General features: G+C 47.8%; 2 protein-coding genes across 2 annotated transcripts in view; one reads left to right on the plus strand and one right to left on the minus strand.

The window, feature by feature from the left end:
- CST7 (cystatin F) overlaps window positions 1–22,673 on the plus strand; it is a 148,805-nt gene that overhangs the window by 88,544 nt on the left and 37,588 nt on the right. The gene's annotated exons all lie outside the window — the stretch shown is intronic.
- APMAP (adipocyte plasma membrane associated protein) overlaps window positions 1–22,673 on the minus strand; it is a 50,316-nt gene that overhangs the window by 6,391 nt on the left and 21,252 nt on the right. The window contains exons 5-6 of the mRNA XM_073557467.1: window positions 11,461–11,577; window positions 11,212–11,386 (exon numbers count right to left, since the gene is read on the minus strand). Coding sequence (XP_073413568.1) covers window positions 11,212–11,386; window positions 11,461–11,577 — 292 coding nt within the window. The remainder of the gene's footprint in view (window positions 1–11,211; window positions 11,387–11,460; window positions 11,578–22,673) is intronic.

Genomic DNA, 22,673 nt, shown 5'->3' on the forward strand with positions numbered 1-22,673 from the left:
TTGTTGTGTAAACTGTATGCGTTTTTGCAATATTCTTTCATGCAATTTTTTCTGATTTATTTGAATGAGTGAAAAAAACACTACAAAAAAAAGCTGAAAGGGCTTGTTCACACGCTGAGTTTTTGTCCGAATCTTTTTGCCGCAGAAAAAAAAAACAGCATTTTTCAGCACCAGCAAAGGGAACGACACTTCTGATATCTCATGCAGATGCTGCCTATTGTTTATTTGTGCATTTGAATCATAAAAGTCTTGTTTTTGTTTTTTTCAGATATGCAGCTTGTCAATTTGTTCAGCGTTTTTTCCCTAATGACAAGAATGGTTTGGAAAAAATACACGAGTAAAACATGGATTTTTGTGATAACTCACCGTAAACTACTTTTCTCCGAGACGCTCATTGGGGGACACAGGTACTGTGGGTGTATGCTACTGCTGCCTGGAGGCTGACACTAATTGAAAAAAAAGAGGTTAGCTCCTCCTCCGCCACATTCACCCTCGCCCCGACTGCGGGCGGAAACCAGTTTGGTGCAAACAAAGGAGATCAAACAATAATTAGACAACATCAACCTTAATGCAGGTAACAACCTGTCTAGAAAATAATCACCCTAATCTCATGCAGAGAGCATATTAAATAAACAGAAGCCAACTTGGCTATCAGGGTGGGTGCTGTCCCCCCCAATGAGCGTCTCGGAGAAAAGGATTTTACGGTGAGTTATCACAAAAATCCATGTTTCTCCTTCGCCTCATTGGGGGACACAGGTACTGTGGGACGTCCTAAAGCAGTCCCTGGGTGGGAAGTTGACTCACCGATCCAAGCTACATGCACCTCCTGTCTAAAGGTGCGCCACCGCTGCTTGAAGAATACTTCTACCCAGGCTCGCATCCACTGAAGCCTGAGGATGGATATTGTAATGTTTAGTAAACTCGTGCAGGCTGGACCAGGTTGCTGCCTTGCAAACCTGTTCCGCCGACGCCTGGTGCTGAAGCGCGCCCCCTGCCCGAGTAGGGTGTGCTCTGATCCCTGCTGGAATCGGCGCGCTTCTTATGCGGTAGGACTCCTGAATAGCCAAACAAATCCATCTGGCTATGGTCGATTTTGAGGCAGCAAGTCCCTTCCTGTGACCTTCAGGGAGCACGAACAGCGCGTCTGACTGACGAAAGGGTGCCGTCCATGACACGTACCTCCTGAATGCTCTCACCAGGTCCAAAGTATGAAAGGTCTTTTCCACACGGTCTACCGATGCTGGACAAAAAGAGGGCAAGACAATATCCTTATTAATGTGAAACGAGGAAACGACTTTTGGCAAAAAAAGGAGGAGCTGGTCTAAGAACCACATTGTCCTTGTGAAAGATCAGAAATGGGGCTCGACAAGCTAGCACTGCCAGCTTAGAGACCCGCCTGATTGACGTTATAGCTACCAGGAACACCACCTCCCAAGAAAGGTCTGACAAAGAGACATCCTGAAGCGGCTCAAATGGAGCTTCCTGCAGAACACTTAGGACCAGGTTAAGGTCTCAGGCGTCCATAGGTGCCTTATAGGGAGGTACCAAGTGGGTGACCCACTGGATGAAAGTCCTTACCTGCAGGTTGGTCGCAATCCTGCGCTGAAAAAGGATGGATAAAGCCGATAACTGTCTCCTGAGAGAACTGGGGGCCAAGCCCGAGTCTGTGCCAGACTGGCGAAAAACTAAGATGTTAGGGACAGAGAATCTCAGTGGAGAATAACCACGGCGTCGGCACCATGCAAAGAAAAACTTTCCAGGTGTGGTGGTAACTTCGTGCCGCGGTAGGCTTCCGGGCGCTAACCATTGTAGCAACCACTTTGTGCCCAAAACCCCGCCTGAGTCTGAATTTAAGATTCAATGGCCAAACAGTCAAACCCAGGGCCCCTAAGTTTGGGGAAGATCAGCCCCTTAGAAAGTAGATCTGAGCGTTCTGATAGTCGCCATGACACGTCAGCGAGCAGCTGCACTAGATCTGCATACCACGCCCGACGAGGCCAGTCTGGGGCCAGCAAAATCGCTGGCACCCCCTCTGCCTTGATCTTCTTGAAGGCCCTCGGAAGTAGTGGCAGCAGGGAAAATAGGTATTGGAGGCGAATCAGGTTCCATGGCAGAACCAGCGCATCCACGGCGATTGCCTGCGGGTCCCGGGAGCGGGCGACCAATACGGACACCTTGGAGTTCACCCTGGAAACCATCAGATACACATCCGGTGTTCCCCACCGTTGGCAAATCTGCTGAAAGACCTAGGAGTGCAATGACCATTCCCTGGACGCAAGTCCCTGTCGGCTGAGGAAGTCTGCTGCCCAGTGTTTTACACTCGGGATGTGGACCGCCGATATCACTGAGTGGTTCCTCTCAACCCAGTGAAGAACGTGCCCTACCCCGTGCATAGCTGCCCTGCTGCGGGTGCCCCCTTGGTGATTTATCTAAGCCACCGTCGTAGCATTGTCCGACTGGATCCGGACTGGACGGCCTGATAGAAGGTGATGAAAACGTTGCAGAGTAAACCGGACTGCCCGTATCTGCAACAAGTTGATCGGGAGGCGTGCCTCCTGCGGCGACCACCGTCCCTGGGTCGTGTGGTGGCGAAAAACCGCTCCCCAGCTGAGGCTGGCGTCGGTTGTGACCACCAGCCACTGATCTGGGGGAAAGGGTTACCCCTGAAGAAGGGAGGAACTGGTTGTCCACCACTCTAGTTATTGTCTGACCTGAGAGGACAACCGGCATCGGTGATCGAGCGTGGACGGGTTCTTGTCCCAGGATGACAAGAGGGCATGCTGCAGGGGGCGAAGGTGAAACTGGGCGAACGGGGTCGCTTCCATTGCCGCCACCATTTTTCCTAGAATCCTCACGCAGGAAATGGATGGTGTGAGGGACTGGTTGGCGCAGTACCTGCACCCCCTGCCGGAGGGCTAGGGCCTTGTCGCGAGGGAGAATTACCAACCCTCGGGACGTGTCGAAGACCATCCCTAAGAAGGAAATCCTCTGGGTTGGGACAAGGGATGACTTCTATACGTTGACCAACCACCCTAAACGGGCAAGAGTATCTAGCGTAATGCTGACACTTTCCTCAAATGCCCGCCTTGAAGGGCTCTTGACCAAGAGGTCGTCTAATTAAGGCAATACGACGGGAGTGCAGGATGACCATGGGGACTGCCATGACCCTTGTGAACACTCTGCGGGCAGTGGCTAGCCCGAAGGGCAGCGCTGCAAATTGAAAATGTAGACCGTTGATGGCAAAGCGTAGAAACCTTGATGCGGAGGGAAACTGAGGATATGCAGACAGGCGTCCTGGCTATTGATAGAGGCCAAGTACTCTTCCTGCCCATCGCTGACATAACTGAAGGAGAGACTCCCTCCGGAACTGTCTGATCCTGATAAATTTGTTCAGGAGCTTTAGTTCCAAAACGGGCCTGACCGACCCGTCCTTTTTGGGGACTGCAAACAGGTTGGAAAAGAAGCCCTGAGTCTTCTCGTTTTCCGGTACTGGAAAGATGACTCTATTGTGGCTGAGCGAATTGATGGCTCCTAGTAGCGCCTTTGCCCGGGTATCCACCTTGGGAAGACGGGAAAGAAAAAAAATCGTCTTGGGGGGGTACCTGACAAATTCTATCTTGTACCTTGTGGACACCAGCTCTCTCACCCATGTGTCGAGCGCGACATTGAGCTAGGCGTGGTGAAACCAGAGTAGGCGACCTCCAACCTTGGTGTCGCCTGGCAGATGCCCGGAGCCATTTGGCTGCAGATCTTTGGGACCTGGTCCTCTTGATCTGGATTGGTTAGCCCGCATTCTGCACAATGGGTTGGCTCTATATGAGACCTGTCGATCCCTATTCTGGTTGGGGCGCCCTGACGTGGCAGAATTAGCCGCTGTCGTCCGCCCGGGGTTGCGAAAGGCCCGAAAAACGCGCCTGAAACTGGTGACGAAAAGGCGGTTTGACCTTTTGTTGAAGAAACAACGCTCTTGCCTCCTGTGGAGTCGGAGATGAGCTGATCTAACCTCTCTCCAAACAGATGGCCACATCACATCTTTGAGGCCGAATCGGCCCGCCATGCCCTAAACCATAGAGCTCTCCTAATGGAGATTGCATTTTCGGCCGCAAGTGCCGCGCAGTTGGCCGCATCTAAAGATGCATTGATCAAGTAGTCCCCCGCCATGGCTATTTGATTTACGACTTCTGATACTTCAGCTGGTAGGTCTATGTCTTGCAAGGCTCTATTCAACGATTCTGACCAAGAAATCATGGCCTTGGCTACCCACGTTGCTGCAAACGAGGGAGAGTGCTGATCCCGATGCCTCAAAACACTGAGCGAGCAAAGTTCTCTATGAGACGATCCGTGGTATCCTTAATAGAAGAACCACTAGGTACGGATAGTATGAGTATGAGAGACTGAGTGAGAGAAGGGGTCGTATGTGGAGTGAAAGAGTGAGTGGAGATGGTGAAAGGTGAGAGGAGTGTGTGTTGAGGGTTAACATGGCAAGAGGTGTGATGCTATCGCATCCTCCCGATGCGATAGCATCGGGCCATAATCTAGTTTGAACATAACAGCGTGTATGCGAGATGTCAGAAATCTCATTCACTTTGCTGACAACGTAAAACTCTGCGTTTTTTCCCACAGTGGAAATGCGCAGGAAAGAAAAACTAAATAAAATGACTCAATTCCATTATAAAGGAATTATACTAAAAGAGCCAATAAACTAATCGCCGCGGCCCATAACTCAGCGGTGCCCCCTTTACCCCACCGTCAGTGGCATTTCTTCCTGCATACGTGTCCCATATGTGACATGGCCGGAAATGGAAAACGTCTCTGCAATGTAGAGTCGCCCACAGGTCATTATACACATCGGCTTGTTTTTTACAGGACAAGCTATAGTTTATACTGGCACCATTTTTGATCGCTTTATATCCCATTTGTTAAGGGAGGAGATCTGACCCAAAAAAAACAATATACAGGAGCTACTTTTGGTCATTTTTTTATTACAGTTTTTGGGAATTCGAGGTGACCAAGAAGTATCGAGTCTGGCTCTTAGTTTTTCTTCTTTGTAGCGTGTAGGATAAACAAGGATATTTTATAAACTCAGACCTTTATAGATGTGGCAATACCAAATTCGATATTGTGTAAGGGCTTCAGCAGCCCCTTGCAGGCATGACAACCCATCGGGCCTCCATCATCACCCATCGGCCCTCCATCACCAATCGGTCCTCCAGCTCTATCATCACCCATCAACTCTCCATGATCACACCACAGGGCTAAGAGGGGACTCTAGGACCTAACCCCTTAGATGTCACCTGCACAATAACTAAGGGTTTACATGCTGGTGTTAAATAATATAATATAGTTTGCTCCTTCCGTGTATAGAAAGGTTCATTTATATACGTATAAATAGGCTCCGTTCATTAAGCTCCTGTGCACATCTATCTCATCTTTGTAGTGGTTGTCACAAAAGGGTTAAAAAAAGTGTTATCATAGGTGACTCTTAAAGGGAATCTGTCTGAAGGTTTTTGTTATCTAATACGACAGCAACACAATGTAAGGACAGAAACCCCGATTCCATGAATCACTTAGTTTATTGGGTGTAGTAGCGGTGATAGAATCAGTTTTCTCTGCTGCAGATTTAGCAGAGCTCAGAATGAGAAGCCCTGTATAACCCCGCCCACACTACAGCTTTCTGCGTACACTGTATAGCTACAGAGCCGCTAATCAGTGCTATGGGCACTTCTCCTTTCCATTTCTCCTGTCAGATACCTGCTCCTTCACCCCAATCCCACTGCCACCCTCTGTTACCCTCCCTTCCTTTGAGGTGCACTCTGTGCGCATCTACTCCCCCTCCAACCTCCAACTGGCTGTCATCTACCGCCCCCCAGGGCCAGCCACCACCTTCTTTGACCACTTCACCACCTGGTTACTTCATTTCCTTTCCGCGGACATCCCTACTATCATCATGGGCGACTTCAACATCCCCATTGACACTTCCCTCTCAGCTGCCACTAAACTTCTTTCTCTCACTTCCTCCTTCGGCCTCACTCAATGGTCTTCTACATCCACCCATAAAGATGGCCACACACTGGACCTCATCTTCACCCGCCTCTGCTCCCTATCTAACCTCTCTAACTCACCTCTTCCTCTCTCTGACCACAACCTGCTCACATTCTCTTCCCTCTTCACTCCATGTCTACAATCCCCACCCCACAAACTTTCACACCCTCGCAGGAATCTTAAACACCTTGACCTACACTCATTCTCTGAATCCCTCCTCCCTCTCACAGATATAAGTTCCTTACACAATGCAGATGACGCTGCTGCTCTATATAACACCACAATAGCTGTAGCTTTGGAATCCGCTGCCCCACTTACACATACCAAAACTCGCAAAATCATCAGACAGCCCTGGCACACCAGCCTGACCAAAGAGCTGAGGCGAGCTTCCAGGGCTGCTGAGCGCAGATGGAAAAGATCCCACTCCAACGAGCACTTCATCGCATTCAAACAGTCCCTCACTACTTTCAAGACCACACTCGCCACAGCTAAACAAACCTACTTCTCATCTCTCATATCCTCCCTGTCTCACAACCCTAAACAGTTATTCAACACCTTCAATTCTCTCCTCCGCCCCCCAGCACCTCCTCCCTCCCCACTCATCTCAGCTGAAGACTTTGCCTCATTTTTCAAGCAGAAAATTGATAACATCAGAGACAGTTTTGGTCAACAACCCCCAGAGCCCTTCCTCCTGACTTCCCAGCCCTCCACCTTCAAAACCAACTTCTCCACCATTACAGAAGATCGACTCTCCACTCTACTCTCAAGATCACATCTCACCACCTGTGCACTTGACCCGATCCCATCCCACACCTCACCACAGTCTTCATCCCAACCCTAACCCATCTCTTCAACCTATCACTAACAACTGGTGTTTTCCCCTCAAGCTTTAAACATGCCTCCATCACACCTATCCTCAAAAAGCCCTCTCTTGACCCATCCTCTGTATCTAGCTATCGCCCTATATCACTTCTCCCTTACGCCTCCAAGCTACTGGAACAACACATCTACCTTGAACTGTCCTCCCATCTCTCTTCTTGCTCCCTCTTCGACCGCTTACAATCTGGCTTCCGGTCACACCACTCCACTGAAACTGCCCTTACTAAGGTCACCAAAGACCGCCAAGAGCAAGCGACACTACTCTGTCCTCCTCCTCCTGGACCTGTCGGCTGCCTTTGACACAGTGGACCATTCCCTATTATTATAGACCCTCTCATCCCTCGGCATCACAGACTTGGCCCTATCCTGGATCTCATCATACCTAACAGACCGGACATTCAGCGTCTCCCACTCACACACCACCTCCTCACCTCGCCCCCTATCTGTCGGAGTCCCACAAGGTTCAGTCCTTGGGCCCCTGCTGTTCTCTATTTACACCTTTGGCCTGGGACAGCTCATAGAATCTCATGGCTTTCAGTATCATCTTTACGCTGATGACACACATATCTACATCTCTGGACCAGATATCACCTCCCTACTAAACAGAATCCCTCAATGTCTGTCCACTATTTCATCATTCTTCTCCGCTAGATTTCTGAACCTCAACATGGACAAAACAGAATTCATCATCTTTCCCCCATCTCACGTGACCCCCCCTACGAACCTATCAATTACAGTAAATGACTGCCCACTCTCCCCAGTCCCACAAGCTCGCTGCCTCGGAGTAATCCTTGACGATGATCTCTCCTTCAAACCACATATCCAAGCCCTTTCCACTTCCTGCCGACTTCAACTCAAAAATATTTCACGAATCCGTTCATTCCTCACCCAAGAATCTGCAAAAACCCTAGTCCATGCCCTCATCATCTCTCGCCTTGACTACTGCAACCTCATGCTCTGTGGCCTCCCCTCAAACACTCTCGCACCCCTCCAATCTATTCTAAACTCTGCTGCCCGACTAATCCACCTGTCCCCCCGCTATTCCCCAGCTTCTCCCCTCTGTCAATCCCTTCACTGGCTCCCAATTGCCCAGAGACTCCATTACAAAACCCTAACCATGACATACAAAGCCATCCACAACCTGTCTCCTCCATACATCTGTGACCTCGTCTCCCGGTACTTTCCCGCACGCAACCTCCGATCCTCACAAGATCTCCTTCTCTACTCCCCTCTTATCTCCTCTTCCCACAATCGCATACAAGATTTCTCTCGCGCATCACCCCTACTCTGGAACTCTCTACCACAACATATCAGACTCTCACCTACCATCGAAACCTTCAAAAAGAGCCTGAAGACCCACCTCTTCCGACAAGCCTACAACCTGCAGTAACCACCGATCGACCAAACCGCTGCACGACCAGCTCTACCCTCGCCTACTGTATTATCACCCATCCCTTGAAGATTGTGAGCCCTCGCGGGCAGGGTCCTCTCTCCTCCTGTACCAGTTATGACTTGTATTGTTTAAGATTATTGTACTTGTTTTTATGTATACTCCTCCTTACATGTAAAGCGCCATGGAATAAATGGCGCTATAACAATAAATAATAATAATAATAATAATAATAATAATAATAAGCGTGACTGGACTAGGAGGCACAAAGCACCTAGTCCTTAAAGGGAAGGTGCCATCCCAAAAAAAAATTTTCAGCAATTGAAAAAATGTAAAGAATTAATGTTTACATTTTCTTAAAAAATATTATCATTTGTTTTTAATTTTGTAAAATATGAAAAATAATTTTAAAAAGTTTGGCATTTCCACTTGTTAACACTAGGGGAGCAGCTACTGAAGTTTGGCACAAAAACCTAGTGTACAACTAGCTCACATTATTGTCCTGCAGTAATTATGGGTGTACAGTGTCCATGATGTTTGTTTTTGATATATGATCATGCCCTAAAATGGACACTGTATGGGTGGAATCTGCTGACATGGGTGTGGTATCACTCCTCTCCTCCCCTACTGGGTGCTTGCTAAGGGAAAAGAGAGGATGACATTTAGGAACACAGTCAGCAGCCATTTTGATGGGGCCTGCAAAGTTACTGACTGTCTTTTCATGTAAAGTCTGGATCAGAACAGGTCATCAATCAGCAGAAATGTTTCCTGGATTTCTGTGGAGCAGACAAGAAGACGGTCCATCCATGTGTATAAAACACAGCGCTCTATGTACAATCCCTGGCACCGAACAGGGTGCCCCCCCCCATAGGCCTGCACACTGCTCTCCTGAAATACTCTGTGCTGCTGTCACCCTGCTCCTCCACCATATATCAGGCCCTGTCGCCTCGCTTTCACACATCGCCAGGACAGGATCTGAGGAGAGGAATGGGGTCTTTGGTCACTGAGCATGGCAGGCAGCAAGGATTCTGGGAGCAGGGTGATAGCAGCACAGAGTATTTCAGGAGAGCAGTGCGCTGGTCTATGGGGGGCACAGAGGGAGATATATGGGGGAGGAGCAGGGAGACAGCAGCACAGAAATCCAGGAAACATTTCTGCTGATTGATGGCCTGTTCTGATCCAGACTTTGCATGCAAAGACCCCATTCCTCTCCTCAGATTCTGTCCTGGCGATGTGTGAAAGCGAGGCGACAGGCGCAGTCCGGGGTGACGCTGGGAAGCAGGCTGGGGGGAATGGAGCCATACAGTAACGATAAAAATGAGTCCCCTCTCTTCAGCTGCTTCACCAGCCCTCCCCTGACTGCACCTAATACCCCTGACCCGTGTGCAGGTGCTCAGCCAGAACCACCCTAGAATGGGTCCCCTTTTAGCAGATCACAATTAATACCGCCATATACTTCACACACAATGCCGCCATATAGATCATACACAATACCACCATGTAGATCACACATAAAACCAGCAGGGTGACAGCAGCACAGAGTATTTCAGGAGAGCAGTACCACACGGCAGAGAATTAGATACACTGTTCAGCAGTCAGTATCACACAGGGGAGGATTAGATACACGGCTCAGCAGACAGTATCACACAGGATAGGATTAGATACACGGATCAGCAGTCAGTATCACACAGGATAGGATTAGATACATGGCTCAGCAGTCAGTATCACACAGGATAGGATTAGATACACGGCTCAGCAGTCAGTATCACACAGGATAGGATTAGATACACGGCTCAGCAGGCAGTATCACACAGGATAGGATTAGATACACGGCTCAGCAGGCAGTATCACACAGGATAGGATTAGATACACAGCTCAGCAGGCAGTATCACACAGGATAGGATTAGATACATGGCTCAGCAGGCAGTATCACAGGAGACAGTATTACAGATATGCTCACACTGGTGTAACTGCCCCCCCCCCATACACTAGACTATGCGCTGTATATGTCACTGTCACTATAAAAGCAAAGGTGTCAGATTACCGGAGATCACTGGGGCTGTGTGTGAGTGAGGAGGCAGAGACAGAGCAGGAGGACAGTGGAGCTGGAGCAGGAAGCACGGTGCAGAAAGTCGAGCTCAGCAGATAGCACTGGGCTACAGTAAAATGGCGCTCAGCCACACCTACAGCAGTGAATGGTGCAGCCCACAGGGGCGTGCCCAGTTCTCTGCTAATGAGGCTGCATGGTGGGGTCGGGAGCCGACCGCAGTCTCCTATGTCCAGGGACGGCCATATTTGCAGACTGTATGAGTCCTCCACAGATCTGCAAATCAAGATGTCAGCGCCCAGTGGCTACATTAAAACATTATTACAAACAAACCATAAATCCTAGTTAGTACAACATTTGCTTTAACAACATGTTTTGTTACTTACTCTTTTTTTGCAAATTATATAAAATTGCGGCACCTTCCCTTTAAGTGATAATCTCTAGCTGATAAAACACTGATTGTAGTTAAACAGCAAAACCAATGGCTGGAATCAGTTTCTGCCCCAATATCATGCTGCTCTCAGATTAAATAGCAGAAACGTGCTAACCGATTCCCCGTTAATAAGGAAACAATAAAGGGGTCATGGAAGCAGGCACTAGATGCTTTATAACTACGCAAGAAAATTGCCTAGTGAGAGCATAATATAAAGCTGCTGTAATTAGACAGGAGGACCATCATCACAGTATTGATAGTTAATTTCTTTTTAGGGAACTCAAGGAGACCAAAATGAGCAAGAAAAGAAAAATGATATCCACCAACATTTTGGGGGGGGGGGGGAAGTGTGATATTTTTGACATTTATTAACAAGGTAATATCATCTGTATTGAAACCAGAAATACACGTAATACTTGCCGTCCATCGTCCGTGGCCTCCATGACCAGATAAGGGTAATCCCGTCTCTGCCATTTGCTGCTGGAATCGGTGAAGTATATCTTCCTGCCGTCACTGGTCACAGTAAGATCATTGACAAAGGACAATTTCTTTCCTTGAATTGGTGTGGCAGAAGATACCAGCTGCACCACCGCTCCTACAGAAGAAGGGACATTATTAGAACAGTACACCGTGACCCTCACCGGCACCAACATTCCCAGCGTTACACACCCGTGGTGGGATTCACTTCAAATAATCCCTGGTAAGCATCTGCCACAAAAAGTGTCCCATTAGGGCCGATGCGGAGTCCAAGGGGTCTTCCACAGTTCGGTTCATTGTCTCGGGTTCCTATTAATAAAAGCATAATGTAGAATTAAGTAAGAGAGCAACAAAGACAAAAACGGAGTGTAAAAATGGTAAAGGGATCCATTCAGAACAGGCGATTTCGAGGTTTATTAATCTATCTGGAAGCTTCCAAGACACACAGCTTAAAGCTCCTGGTTTATTCACCAAATGTTTACCAACATTTACCTGTCAGAGACCAAAAGAGAGTCTGTATAGGATCAGCCATGAACATGAAACCCAATACTATCCGAATTCTACATGGATAAAGTTCAAGAGAACAATATACCTTAATATGTCATCTTCTAGTTCAGAAAACTAGGAAATATTACAGCTAAACATATACGAAAAAAAAAAGTAGTACAAATAATGGAGGCGGAGAAGCAGACTTCTCAATGACAGCCCGCAAACAATCATAGGTAAATATAGTGTAGTAACTCAAGTGAGAAACAAAGTAGATGCTCAATCCAGATTGAAAGATTGAAGTATATAATGTCCATCACACAAAATAAGAAAATGCAGTATAAATCAAATAAGTAAGTATGAATATCCTGCTTACAGACCCAAATTTATGCTGTCGCAAACAAGCTGCTTAACTGCACCCTCATTCCAATGAGCATTTCACAATTCGATTCTTCAGGGAGTTTAAAGAGCAAAGGTGGAGTGGTTACTGTCATGACTGTTTGGCAATTCGTTCTGGTGACCTGTTTTGTGATCGGCTCTTCCGCTTGTTGCGCTATTGCCTTTTCTTCCCTGTCCAAATGCTGATTGTTCCATTGTCCTTATTCTCCCTTCTTGGTTTACCATATACTTTCTGGGTGGGGCTTTATATGTATATATGCACTTCCTTGCTGGCTATATTTTCTGGTGGATGTGGTACTTAGGAGTTACAGCTCTTTATCTTAAGAGGGTTAACAATGGGTAAACTCCAGATGTATTCTTTCTGAAAGTTAATTTGCTTTCTCTCCTAGCACCCTTTCCTTTTCCCATTGTTCTTGGAAGATTTTAGTTGTTCCATTTATGTTTGGTACTCCTTAACCTTGGACCCTCCTCATTATTTAAATGTGTCTTAGTTTCCCACCTTGGGTTCTGGTATCCTTCCTAACACTTTCCTTTCCCCTTGTAGGTAGTGTGCTGCGGCCTCCCCTCTGGTTCCTCACAAGGTATGAACAACCCATCGACGGCCTTTTAGGTAGCCAGGTCCATGGTGGTGTTTTATAACTGTACGGCTAGGGTCTTTCTAGTCTGAACAGGGACCAGTTGGGTGTAGGTGAAATGTTTCCTTGGGGTCAGTGTGAACCTGCTCATAACAGTTGCATTACAAAGCCCAGTAAAAAGACAAACGTCCAATAACTATAAAAAGAAATATTACCAATCGAGATATGTACATGCTCACCACTTCAGATACACTTAAATTTTCAGAATTTCTGTTATGCTCTTCCACATGTTTCAATCTCACATATTTGTTTCCTAACACTTTCCATTGATCACTGCATGCATAATTAGTACACAGCTCAGCATGCTTTCTTTTGTACAGATTTTATTTTTTTCATACATTAGGTCTACTGAAATGGCCACACAGCATTGAAACGTACATTATAACTGTTATTCACACTAATAATTACATTGGAGATTTCACTGCATATTTCCAAGATATCCAGTGCACGAGGTGTGTACATGATGGCGCTTGGCCACTTTGATCTCAAAATCGCTCTGCTCCGAGGTCATTGACACCACAACATTGACAGGGGCGTAGTTGAGAGCGAGATCACAAAAATCAGCATGACTGTCATACGGAAGTAATAAAATCCACCTAATTTTATATTTGTTATAGTATTTGAACATTATCTATTTACTGGGATTTATAAGGCAATAACTCTCTCTATCTCAACTCCTACACTCCCTGAGAAAGCTTGTTGCGAAACGTGAATTGGAGTGATGATGCCAACATAAATCTGGACAAGGATGAATTATGGCGTTTCATACTGATTTGATCTGTTTCTTTGTGATAGATAGTGTCATGATCTGAATTTGATCTGACAGTTTTAAAAGCACAGAGTGAACTTTTTTCCTTTTGGCAAGTTGCCAAAGTGACTTGACTGTCCCCGGTGGTGGTTAGTGGTATCGCACTTTAGGTTTAATGCGCACACAATTATGAATCAGGTGTGGGGCTCTATAAATGAGTCTCAGGGTGTGTAATCACTGCTGGTGATATTCATTCATTGATTCTGAGTTGGTGAGAGCCTTGTGGAAAGATGGAGCTGAGGAGGAGTCCTGTGCAGCTTAGCCAGGGGGGACGTGTGTCAGCTATGGTATCTGGACGAAAGGCTGGCATGGCGTGGTGGGGTCGCAGTTATGGTGTCAGCAGGAAGTGTCTGCATGGACTGGTGGAGTGGCGACTATGGAGAGTGGCACTCACCATGTGGGACTTGGCTGCTGAGCTGGACTCAAGCATGCTTGACTTCGTGGCAGAAGCTGAACTCATCTTTGGGACTCTGTTACTAAGCAGCAGCAACTGGTGGTGGACTCTGCTCCAAGGCTGCACTATGGTGAAGGATCCTGTTTATGGTGATGGATCCGGGTGGAGGAGAAGACGCACACAGGTGGAGGGCTCTGTTGCAGGAGCATAAGCACAGAGCATAAAGCTAAGTGGTGTCCCCCTGTATTGTCTATTTCCCTCATGTGTGTTATTAGTGCAGTGGTGGGATTAGTCTCCGCACCGCCCAATTCCCTAGTGAGGGTTTAGGGTCAGGGCGAGCAAGGGTTTAAGGTTCGCGTGCGGCGACAGGTGCGGAGCCTGTATAGGGAATGTGAGGAGTGCAGGGACACTGGCTCAGGGGAGTGCAGGAGGTCTCCATGTCCCCATTCCCTATTGCAGGGCCCACCATTGTTAATGTTACCCAGGTCCCCCTTATTATTTAATTTGCCTTACTGAGGCGAGGTTTCCAGAATGTATGTATAACGTGTAATTCCTAAATTCGCCGGGTGGAGGCGGTGTATCCATCTGCACGTTTTATTATTTAAATTCGCCCCACTGGAGGCGCTGTATCCTGGGTCACGTGTGTTATGGGTTCGCCTTGCGGTAACATCTGCATCCAGACATACTCACCCTTATCCTGGCAGGTAAGGACAATGACCTTTCAGCATACTCACCCTTACCCTGGCAGGGAAGGACAATAACCTTTCAGCATACTCACCCTTACCCTGGCAGAGAAGGTCAATAACCTTTCAGCATACTCACCCTTACCCTGCTTTCTATAGGTAATAAATTGAAAAAATATATATATTCGGCTTTCTGATGGATGACAAGAAGACCACAACTATAGTTACTATAATACGATGGATGCAAAGTAATGCCTAATGGCGAGTATATAGAATTAGTTTTCATGAACGTACAAAGATCCCATTACGACAAAGGACAATCACGTTTGTTCAAATTGTGCAAATGTATTAACCATTGAGCAGTTTCCTTTGACATATCCCAGTAATCTATTTAGTATCCAATAGCTGTACTGTATGGGACGTACACGCAACTGATTTCATCAGAAAAGGTGGAATATCAAGAGTGAGATTTTTCTTTTTACGCCTCTCCCTCACATGAGAACACTGAGATCAGTAATAAGCATACGTGCGAGCCAATATTGTCTGACACCAGGATTACAGGAACATAATAATAGGACACAACATTTCCTGAAGCCTCTAATTATACTGATGGGATCTTGTAACAAATAGAAAGTAATTGATCAAACTTAAGTATTTTCCCACAATGAGCCTCCGCTGTCAATCATCACGACTGCTTTACCCAGCGAGCGGCTGACAGCGTAGATGGATAACCTCCGGCGATGTCTTGTTGAGACCTGTCTGCAATACAAGCTGGGAACACTAAACAGACAGATTCTTCTAAGTATTCCTTCCCTAACCACCTTGTGTCCGACACCCACAAGATTTCCCCTATTTACCTGAAGTGAGGACTGTAGGGAATCGTATAGATGACAAATCGTAGTCCTGCATGTCACTAGAAGAATTATCCTGCAGCTAGGACGAGTTGTCCACTGCTCGTACAACTCCTTGTTACAGTGGTTTTTCCACGAACAAAAGTGAACTGTAATCAACATTTTAATTAATAGATCTTGGAATAATAATAAGCTCCACAATTAGATGCATTACAAAAAAAAAAAATGTTCCTGTGCTGAGATGTTATAACTGTGCCCCTGCTGTGTACTGTGTAATGGCTGTGTCTGACCGGACAGGAACATGGTCTGATCATACCGCAGCCCTGAGGGGACGGCATTAGGCAGAATATCGGCTTCTGTGTAGCGGTCTAGGTCCGAATACCTGACGGCATTAGGCAGAATAACGGCTTCTGTGTAGCGGTCTAGGTCCGAATACCTGACGGCATTAGGCAGAATAACGGCTTCTGTGTAGCGGTCTAGGTCCGAATACCTGACGGCATTAGGCAGAATAACGGCTTCTGTGTAGCGGTCTAGGTCCGAATACCTGACGGCATTAGGCAGAATAACGGCTTCTGTGTAGCGGTCTAGGTCCGAATACCTGACGGCATTAGGCAGAATAACGGCTTCTGTGTAGCGGTCTAGGTCCGAATACCTGACGGCATTAGGCAGAATAACGGCTTCTGTGTAGCGGTCTAGGTCCGAATACCTGACGGCATTAGGCAGAATAACGGCTTCTGTGTAGCGGTCTAGGTCCGAATACCTGACGGCATTAGGCAGAATAACGGCTTCTGTGTAGCGGTCTAGGTCCGAATACCTGACGGCATTAGGCAGAATAACGGCTTCTGTGTAGCGGTCTAGGTCCGAATACCTGACGGCATTAGGCAGAATAACGGCTTCTGTGTAGCGGTCTAGGTCCGAATACCTGACGGCATTAGGCAGAATAACGGCTTCTGTGTAGCGGTCTAGGTCCGAATACCTGACGGCATTAGGCAGAATAACGGCTTCTGTGTAGCGGTCTAGGTCCGAATACCTGACGGCATTAGGCAGAATAACGGCTTCTGTGTAGCGGTCTAGGTCCGAATACCTGACGGCATTAGGCAGAATAACGGCTTCTGTGTAGCGGTCTAGGTCCGAATACCTGACGGCATTAGGCAGAATAACGGTTTCTGTGTAGCGGTCTAGGTCTGGATACTTGACGACATTAGGTAGAATGACGGCTTCACGTGTAGCGGTCTAGGTCCGAATACCTGACGGCATTAGGCAGAATAACGGCTTCTGTGTAGCGGTCTAGGTCCGAATACCTGACGGCATTAGGCAGAATAACGGCTTCTGTGTAGCGGTCTAGGTCTGAATACCTGACGGCATTAGGCAGAATAACGGCTTCTGTGTAGCGGTCTAGGTCCGAATACCTGACGGCATTAGGCAGAATAACGGCTTCTGTGTGAGCGGTCTAGGTCTGAATACCTGACAGCATTAGGCAGAATAACGGCTTCTGTGTAGCGGTCTAGGTCTGAATACCTGACGGCATTAGGCAGAATAACGGCTTCTGTGTAGCGGTCTAGGTCCGAATACCTGACGGCATTAGGCAGAATAACGGCTTCTGTGTAGCGGTCTAGGTCTGAATACCTGACGGCATTAGGCAGAATAACGGCTTCTGTGTAGCGGTCTAGGTCTGGATACTTGACGACATTAGGTAGAATGACGGCTTCACGTGTAGTAAGCCGTACTACGAAGACTGTAGTAAAGTAGATTCTGACCAGTCAATTCTTATGACGGTAGAACATTAGGCCTGGGATCAGAAAGAGATTAACTGTACTCTCTGTTGTGTGCTATAGTTCCAACCTCTGGACCAGCGAGTTGTGGTCAGCTTCTTTATCCACTGATCCACAGAAGACAATTGCCAGGTAACACGAACTTCTATCCAGGTGGAAGGCCGGCCTAAATACTGCAGACGTGAAGAGATAGAAGCCGCACATTATTCTGCTTAGAGCAGTATGAAGCCAGCGTCCGGAGGGGGCTGCAGAAAAAAAGGAAGGGCGAGTGCCTGTGAGCAGTAGATATGGGAGCAGATGCTATGCCACGGCTCCAGCACCTTTATGTGTGAAGAAATGGTTGAGTGTTGCTCTGCTGAAATCAAGGCACATATCTGCAATGGCGGAAAACACAACAGCCGTGTGACAAAATCAGATCTCCGATGAAAAAACGTGCGAGTGAAACCTCCTACCAGGCCAACGCCATGCGGCAAATACCGAAGACAGCAGCGTGGCTCTACAAGCCTCTGTGTGCTATGCCAGACATACTGATGCACTACAGACCGAGTGGCAGAAGATTACAATTACGCCAGGAAAATACACGATTCTAGAGTACTATTACGTCAGTGCCTGTGCAGTTCTAGAGTACAATTACTTCAGAGACTATACGGCTCCAGAAAACCATTACGTTAGAGACTGTACTGCTCCAGGGACTGTTCGACTATAGCGCATTTCACATGAGACGCAATAGCTAAGATGGATCCTCTGCTCCATCACTGGACCTGCGGAAAGTGTGGCCCTGCTTAATTTTACTATGAGGGGCTAAGGCTGTGTGCACACGCTGCGGATTCCGCTGCGTTTCCGCAGCGGTTTTGGCCGCTGCGGACACGCAGCAGTTTTAGCTGCGGTGTACAGTACCATTCATTTGAATGGGAAAAAAAAAAACGCTGTGCCGACGCTGCGGAAAAAACCGCGCGGATTTGCTGCGGTTTTGAATCCGCAGAAAGAATTGCATGTCAATTCTTTCTGCGGAAACCGCTGCGGGTTCCTATCTCCACCATTGTGGAGATAGTGAATCCGCAGGACCAAACCGCAGGCAAAACCGCAGATAATCCGCAGGTCTTTGGACCTGCGGATTATCTGCGGTTTTTGCAAAATCTGTGCGGGTTAATCCGCAGCGGATTCCGCAGCGTGTGCACGTACCCTTATACTCCGCATTGTATCCGATTTGGCTGAGGGGAGATAGGCAGGAAACAGCTGGTCCTAACCGGTGAAGGCACTAACAGTGTCCCACGCTGGGAGAATACGACCGCTGTGGTGGATGCCGACGCAGGGAGGATGCCAAGGTCCAGGAAGACGTATCTCCTTTTGCAAGTGAGAGAAGAGAGCAAAACTGAGCGGTGACGAGGACCGCGGTGCCCGCAGGCAGGACAGAGTCATTACCGGTGTGCTCACACCAATATGGCCGCTCAGGGTCCCCACCTACCCGCCTTAGAAAAGGGCGCGCTGTGCACAACTCCACTCTGTACAGCCCGAACGGGGGCAGACCCGTCAGCTCTGCGGACAGAAAGATGGCGGCGAAGGATATTCTCTCTGCGTCGCAATGGAGGCCGGACGGAGGGCGGAGCTTGCGCTGGGTGCAGGGAGCAGCTGAGGGAAGACGGGTGCGAAAAAAGCCCGCCCGAAACAAGAGAGGATGGGGCGGGGCTACCGAGGACTAGGCCGCAATTGAAGCCGGGGCCTAGATTAGATCCAGGAGACCGCCGACGAAGGGGGGGGGGGCGGCGCGGAGGCCCGAAAAATCGAGATATCACCTGGATCCTACCAGAAAGGTAGTCGGGTGCGGGGGGAAGCGCTAAGGAGAGCAGGCTGCTGCCCACCTTCGCCTATTCTGCTGAATAGGGTACCAGCTGGGGGAAGCCTGAAACACACAGCACTCGGCGAGCGGTGGTTAGGGCTTTGCCGACCTCTGCAGGGAATGAGCTCCCCACATGTGCGGCAGGAGAGCGGCCAGGGAGAGGGGAGGACTCGGCCCGATATAAGCCGGGCCTAGACTACTGGAACAAAGGGGGTTTCCTGTTCTTTACCTATCTTCTTATGCAATGTTTACCTCTTCTCCCTGTGGTGTCAGACGTCCGGAACATGTTGCAGGACGTCACATATCATCCAACTAACAGGCTCTGGTGGGCGAGTAGGTGGGAGACGAAGGGCCAGGACCAGGTCTGGATCACCTAAGCACGCTTCTGTGCTAGGGGTTTGGGTCCTGCCGGCTAGACGTATGAGGATACGGGGTGGCAGTACACGCCGTACTCATAGTCTCTTTGTGGGTGTACAGTTATGACCTTTCACACTGTATCCCTCCTGGTATCTGAAAAGGAACGACACACATTGAGGTAGGTAAGGGTCTAATGAAAGACCCGTGTCCACCTCCTACTGACACTAAGCTAAACTGAACATCCTATTTCCTGTCGGTAGCGTGTACACTGCGGAGGAGGAGCTAACTTTTTTTCTGCATAGTGTCAGCCTCCTAGTGGCAGCAGCATACACCCATGGTTTCCTGTGTCCCCCAATGAAGTGATAGAGAAATAAAGTCTTAATTATTTGTTAGAGGAACTAAAATGAGAAATAAACTGATTAGATTGGTCAGCTTAAACTATGAACAATTCAATCAAGCCTATAATACCCTCTAAAGCTGACCCATCAGGTCACTACCACGCTCTAAAGCGGACCCATCAGGTCACTACCACGCTCTAAAGCGGACCCATCAGGTCACTACCACGCTCTAAAGCTGACCCATCAGGTCATTACCACGCTCTAAAGCTGACCCATCAGGTCACTACCACGTTCTAAAGCTGACCCATCAGGTCACTACCACGCTCTAAAGCTGACCCATCAGGTCTATACCACGCTCTAAAGCTGACCCATCAGGTCTATAAGGCTGTGTGCAAATGGTGCGATTTTGAGGCGTTTTTGCAGCGTTTTTTTTTATTCCACGTGGAAATGGTCCAAAAACGCAATGGAATCCTTATGCAAGTTAATTCAATAACAATCCTGAAGTGTTTTGGACATGATCAGTAAATTTCTGTGCGTATTTGCAGTGTGTTTTTTCTGCAGCATGTCAATACTTTTTGCATTTCTGCAGCGTTTCCACACCCATTAACTTCAATTGAGTCAGTCAAATCCACAGCAAAAACGGCAGGTATAAAAATGTTTGCGGATTTGCTGAGCTTTTGTTTTGCGTTTTACCGGCATCCTATGGTGTTTCCCACACTGCCATCTGTGTGACAGCGTGGGAAACACTGATGCGGTGGTTCTTATCGAGGTAGCGTTATCGCGGGTAAGACCGCCGGTTAGAGCGCTGTAGGATCATGCTGTCAGATGTCAGCATGATCCCACAGCTGTGACTGTGACCTGCGGTAACGCTACCGCAGGCTGTTGGTCACAGCGCTGCAGGATCATGCCGTCAGATGTCAGCGTGACCCCGCAGCTGTGACTGTACCCGCAGGCATGGGCCGATGAGACTACTGCTCCCATCGGGTTACATCTGTTGTCACTGATAACAGTGACAACAGGTGCCACTGATGGGAGATGTAGTCTCATCTGCTGATGCCTGTGCTCAGTTAAAAAAAAAAAAAAAAAGTAAAATTACATACACATTCCAATAAAAACCCATTATACTCACCTAACGCCCAATCCCCAATGCCCTCGTCTCTTGGAAAAAATGTAAAATGGTAAACCAACTCACCTGTCTGCCATAGTCCATGTAACCCAGATTGTCCCACGGCGATTTCACGTGTAGAACAGTCATATCGGGAGATGTGACTGCTCTACCAGGCCACCAGCAATACACTGACAGGAGGTAATAACTCCCGCAGTGTATCACTGAGCTGCCGTGAGAGGTCACCGGAGTTCATTAGCTTATGACACAGCTGAGCAAGAACTTTCCCACACAGCAGTGGTGCCGTAAAGGAAATCGGAACTGATGAACTCTGGTGAACTCTCACGGAAGCTCAGTGATACACTGCGGGAGTGATTACCTCCTGTCGGTGTATCGCAGGCTGTCTTTTCGAGCAGTCACATCACTGATGTGACTGCTGTCAAAGTGATCAGGATTGTCGTGGGACATTAAGGATTACCTTCTCGGCAGACAGGTGAGGAATATATGTGGTTTATTATTTTATTTTTGAGTAGATAGAGGAAGGTACCGCGCTCCAAATAGCATTCAGTAATGATAAAAATGAAAGTGAAAGTAAACGTCCTGCCTTTCACACATAAACCCGATACTCAGAGCGTGCAGGAGATACAGATCTACCACGCCAGCAAGATTCACTAATGAGCGGTGACGGAACTTATGCAGACTTACCCTAACTCTGCTGAATGAAGGTGCTGTGCTGATCACAGTGAATGATCATATGAAAAAACCTTAACAACGATACTTTATTATTAAAAGACCAAAGGTCACACCACAAAGTGAACAGAACAAAAAAACAAAACGTGTCCAATCAGTACCCAAATAAAAACATGTAATGGGGGTTTCCTAGGAGTCCCTATTAACGTCTAAGGCTCAATCCTTCCTTGCCGCGGAGGTTGGCACCCTAGGGGGAGCGTTGTGGCGCCCCCGCTCAACGATGGCTGTCCCTGTGGACCCTGATGTACCCTACAGCCACTGGGGATCCCTTCCCCGATGCTAAGGGGGCCCCTATCGATAGACAGAGATCAACTGTGTTAAGGAGGACCCTAATCCCCAAATACAATTAAAAATCAAAGGAACACATTTATGTACTGGCATTAAAGTGATGGCATATCAGTGACACGAGTCAAGTAGATACGACAGATACAATAGATAAAGTCCACAGCATATAGAGTATCATTAACATGAGGTTAGATCAGAATGGCACAAAAATGCAAACTCCACAGATGATCAATCACTCAGTAGCCAAAGATTAGATGTATAGTGACCAATACATGCCACCTGACTGGAGAAACAGTGCCAATGAATAAATAGTTCAAACACTCAGTGATCAATTGCTGCAGATACTCATCGTGTCAAACGCCTTCTGCCATGTACGTGAAGCGCCTCGACGCGTTTCGCCCCATCTGGGCTCATCAGGAGGGCCGGTCTCAGTGAAAATAGTGTCCTGATGTGGTATAGTCGATGTGCTGGCCTGATATCCCTTATTTTATAGTTACCGCCACAGCGTTCGCCAGCTCCGGACGCTATGAAGGGACACACCCCCTTAACACCACTGCGCATGTCACGACTCAAGGAGACTCACCCATTGGTTGTAAAGTGTCTCATTCACTTCCTCACATCGAGTACGCCTATCATGATTTAGGTAACGCCCCTTTCACGGATGTAAATAAAATCCTCGTATTATACTGCGTTTACTGATAGACG

Source organism: Dendrobates tinctorius, unplaced genomic scaffold (assembly GCF_039654945.1).
Source record: "Dendrobates tinctorius isolate UK_male_01 unplaced genomic scaffold, ASM3965494v1 ptg000250l, whole genome shotgun sequence".
In the NCBI taxonomy this organism is placed as follows: Eukaryota; Metazoa; Chordata; class Amphibia; order Anura; family Dendrobatidae; genus Dendrobates; species Dendrobates tinctorius.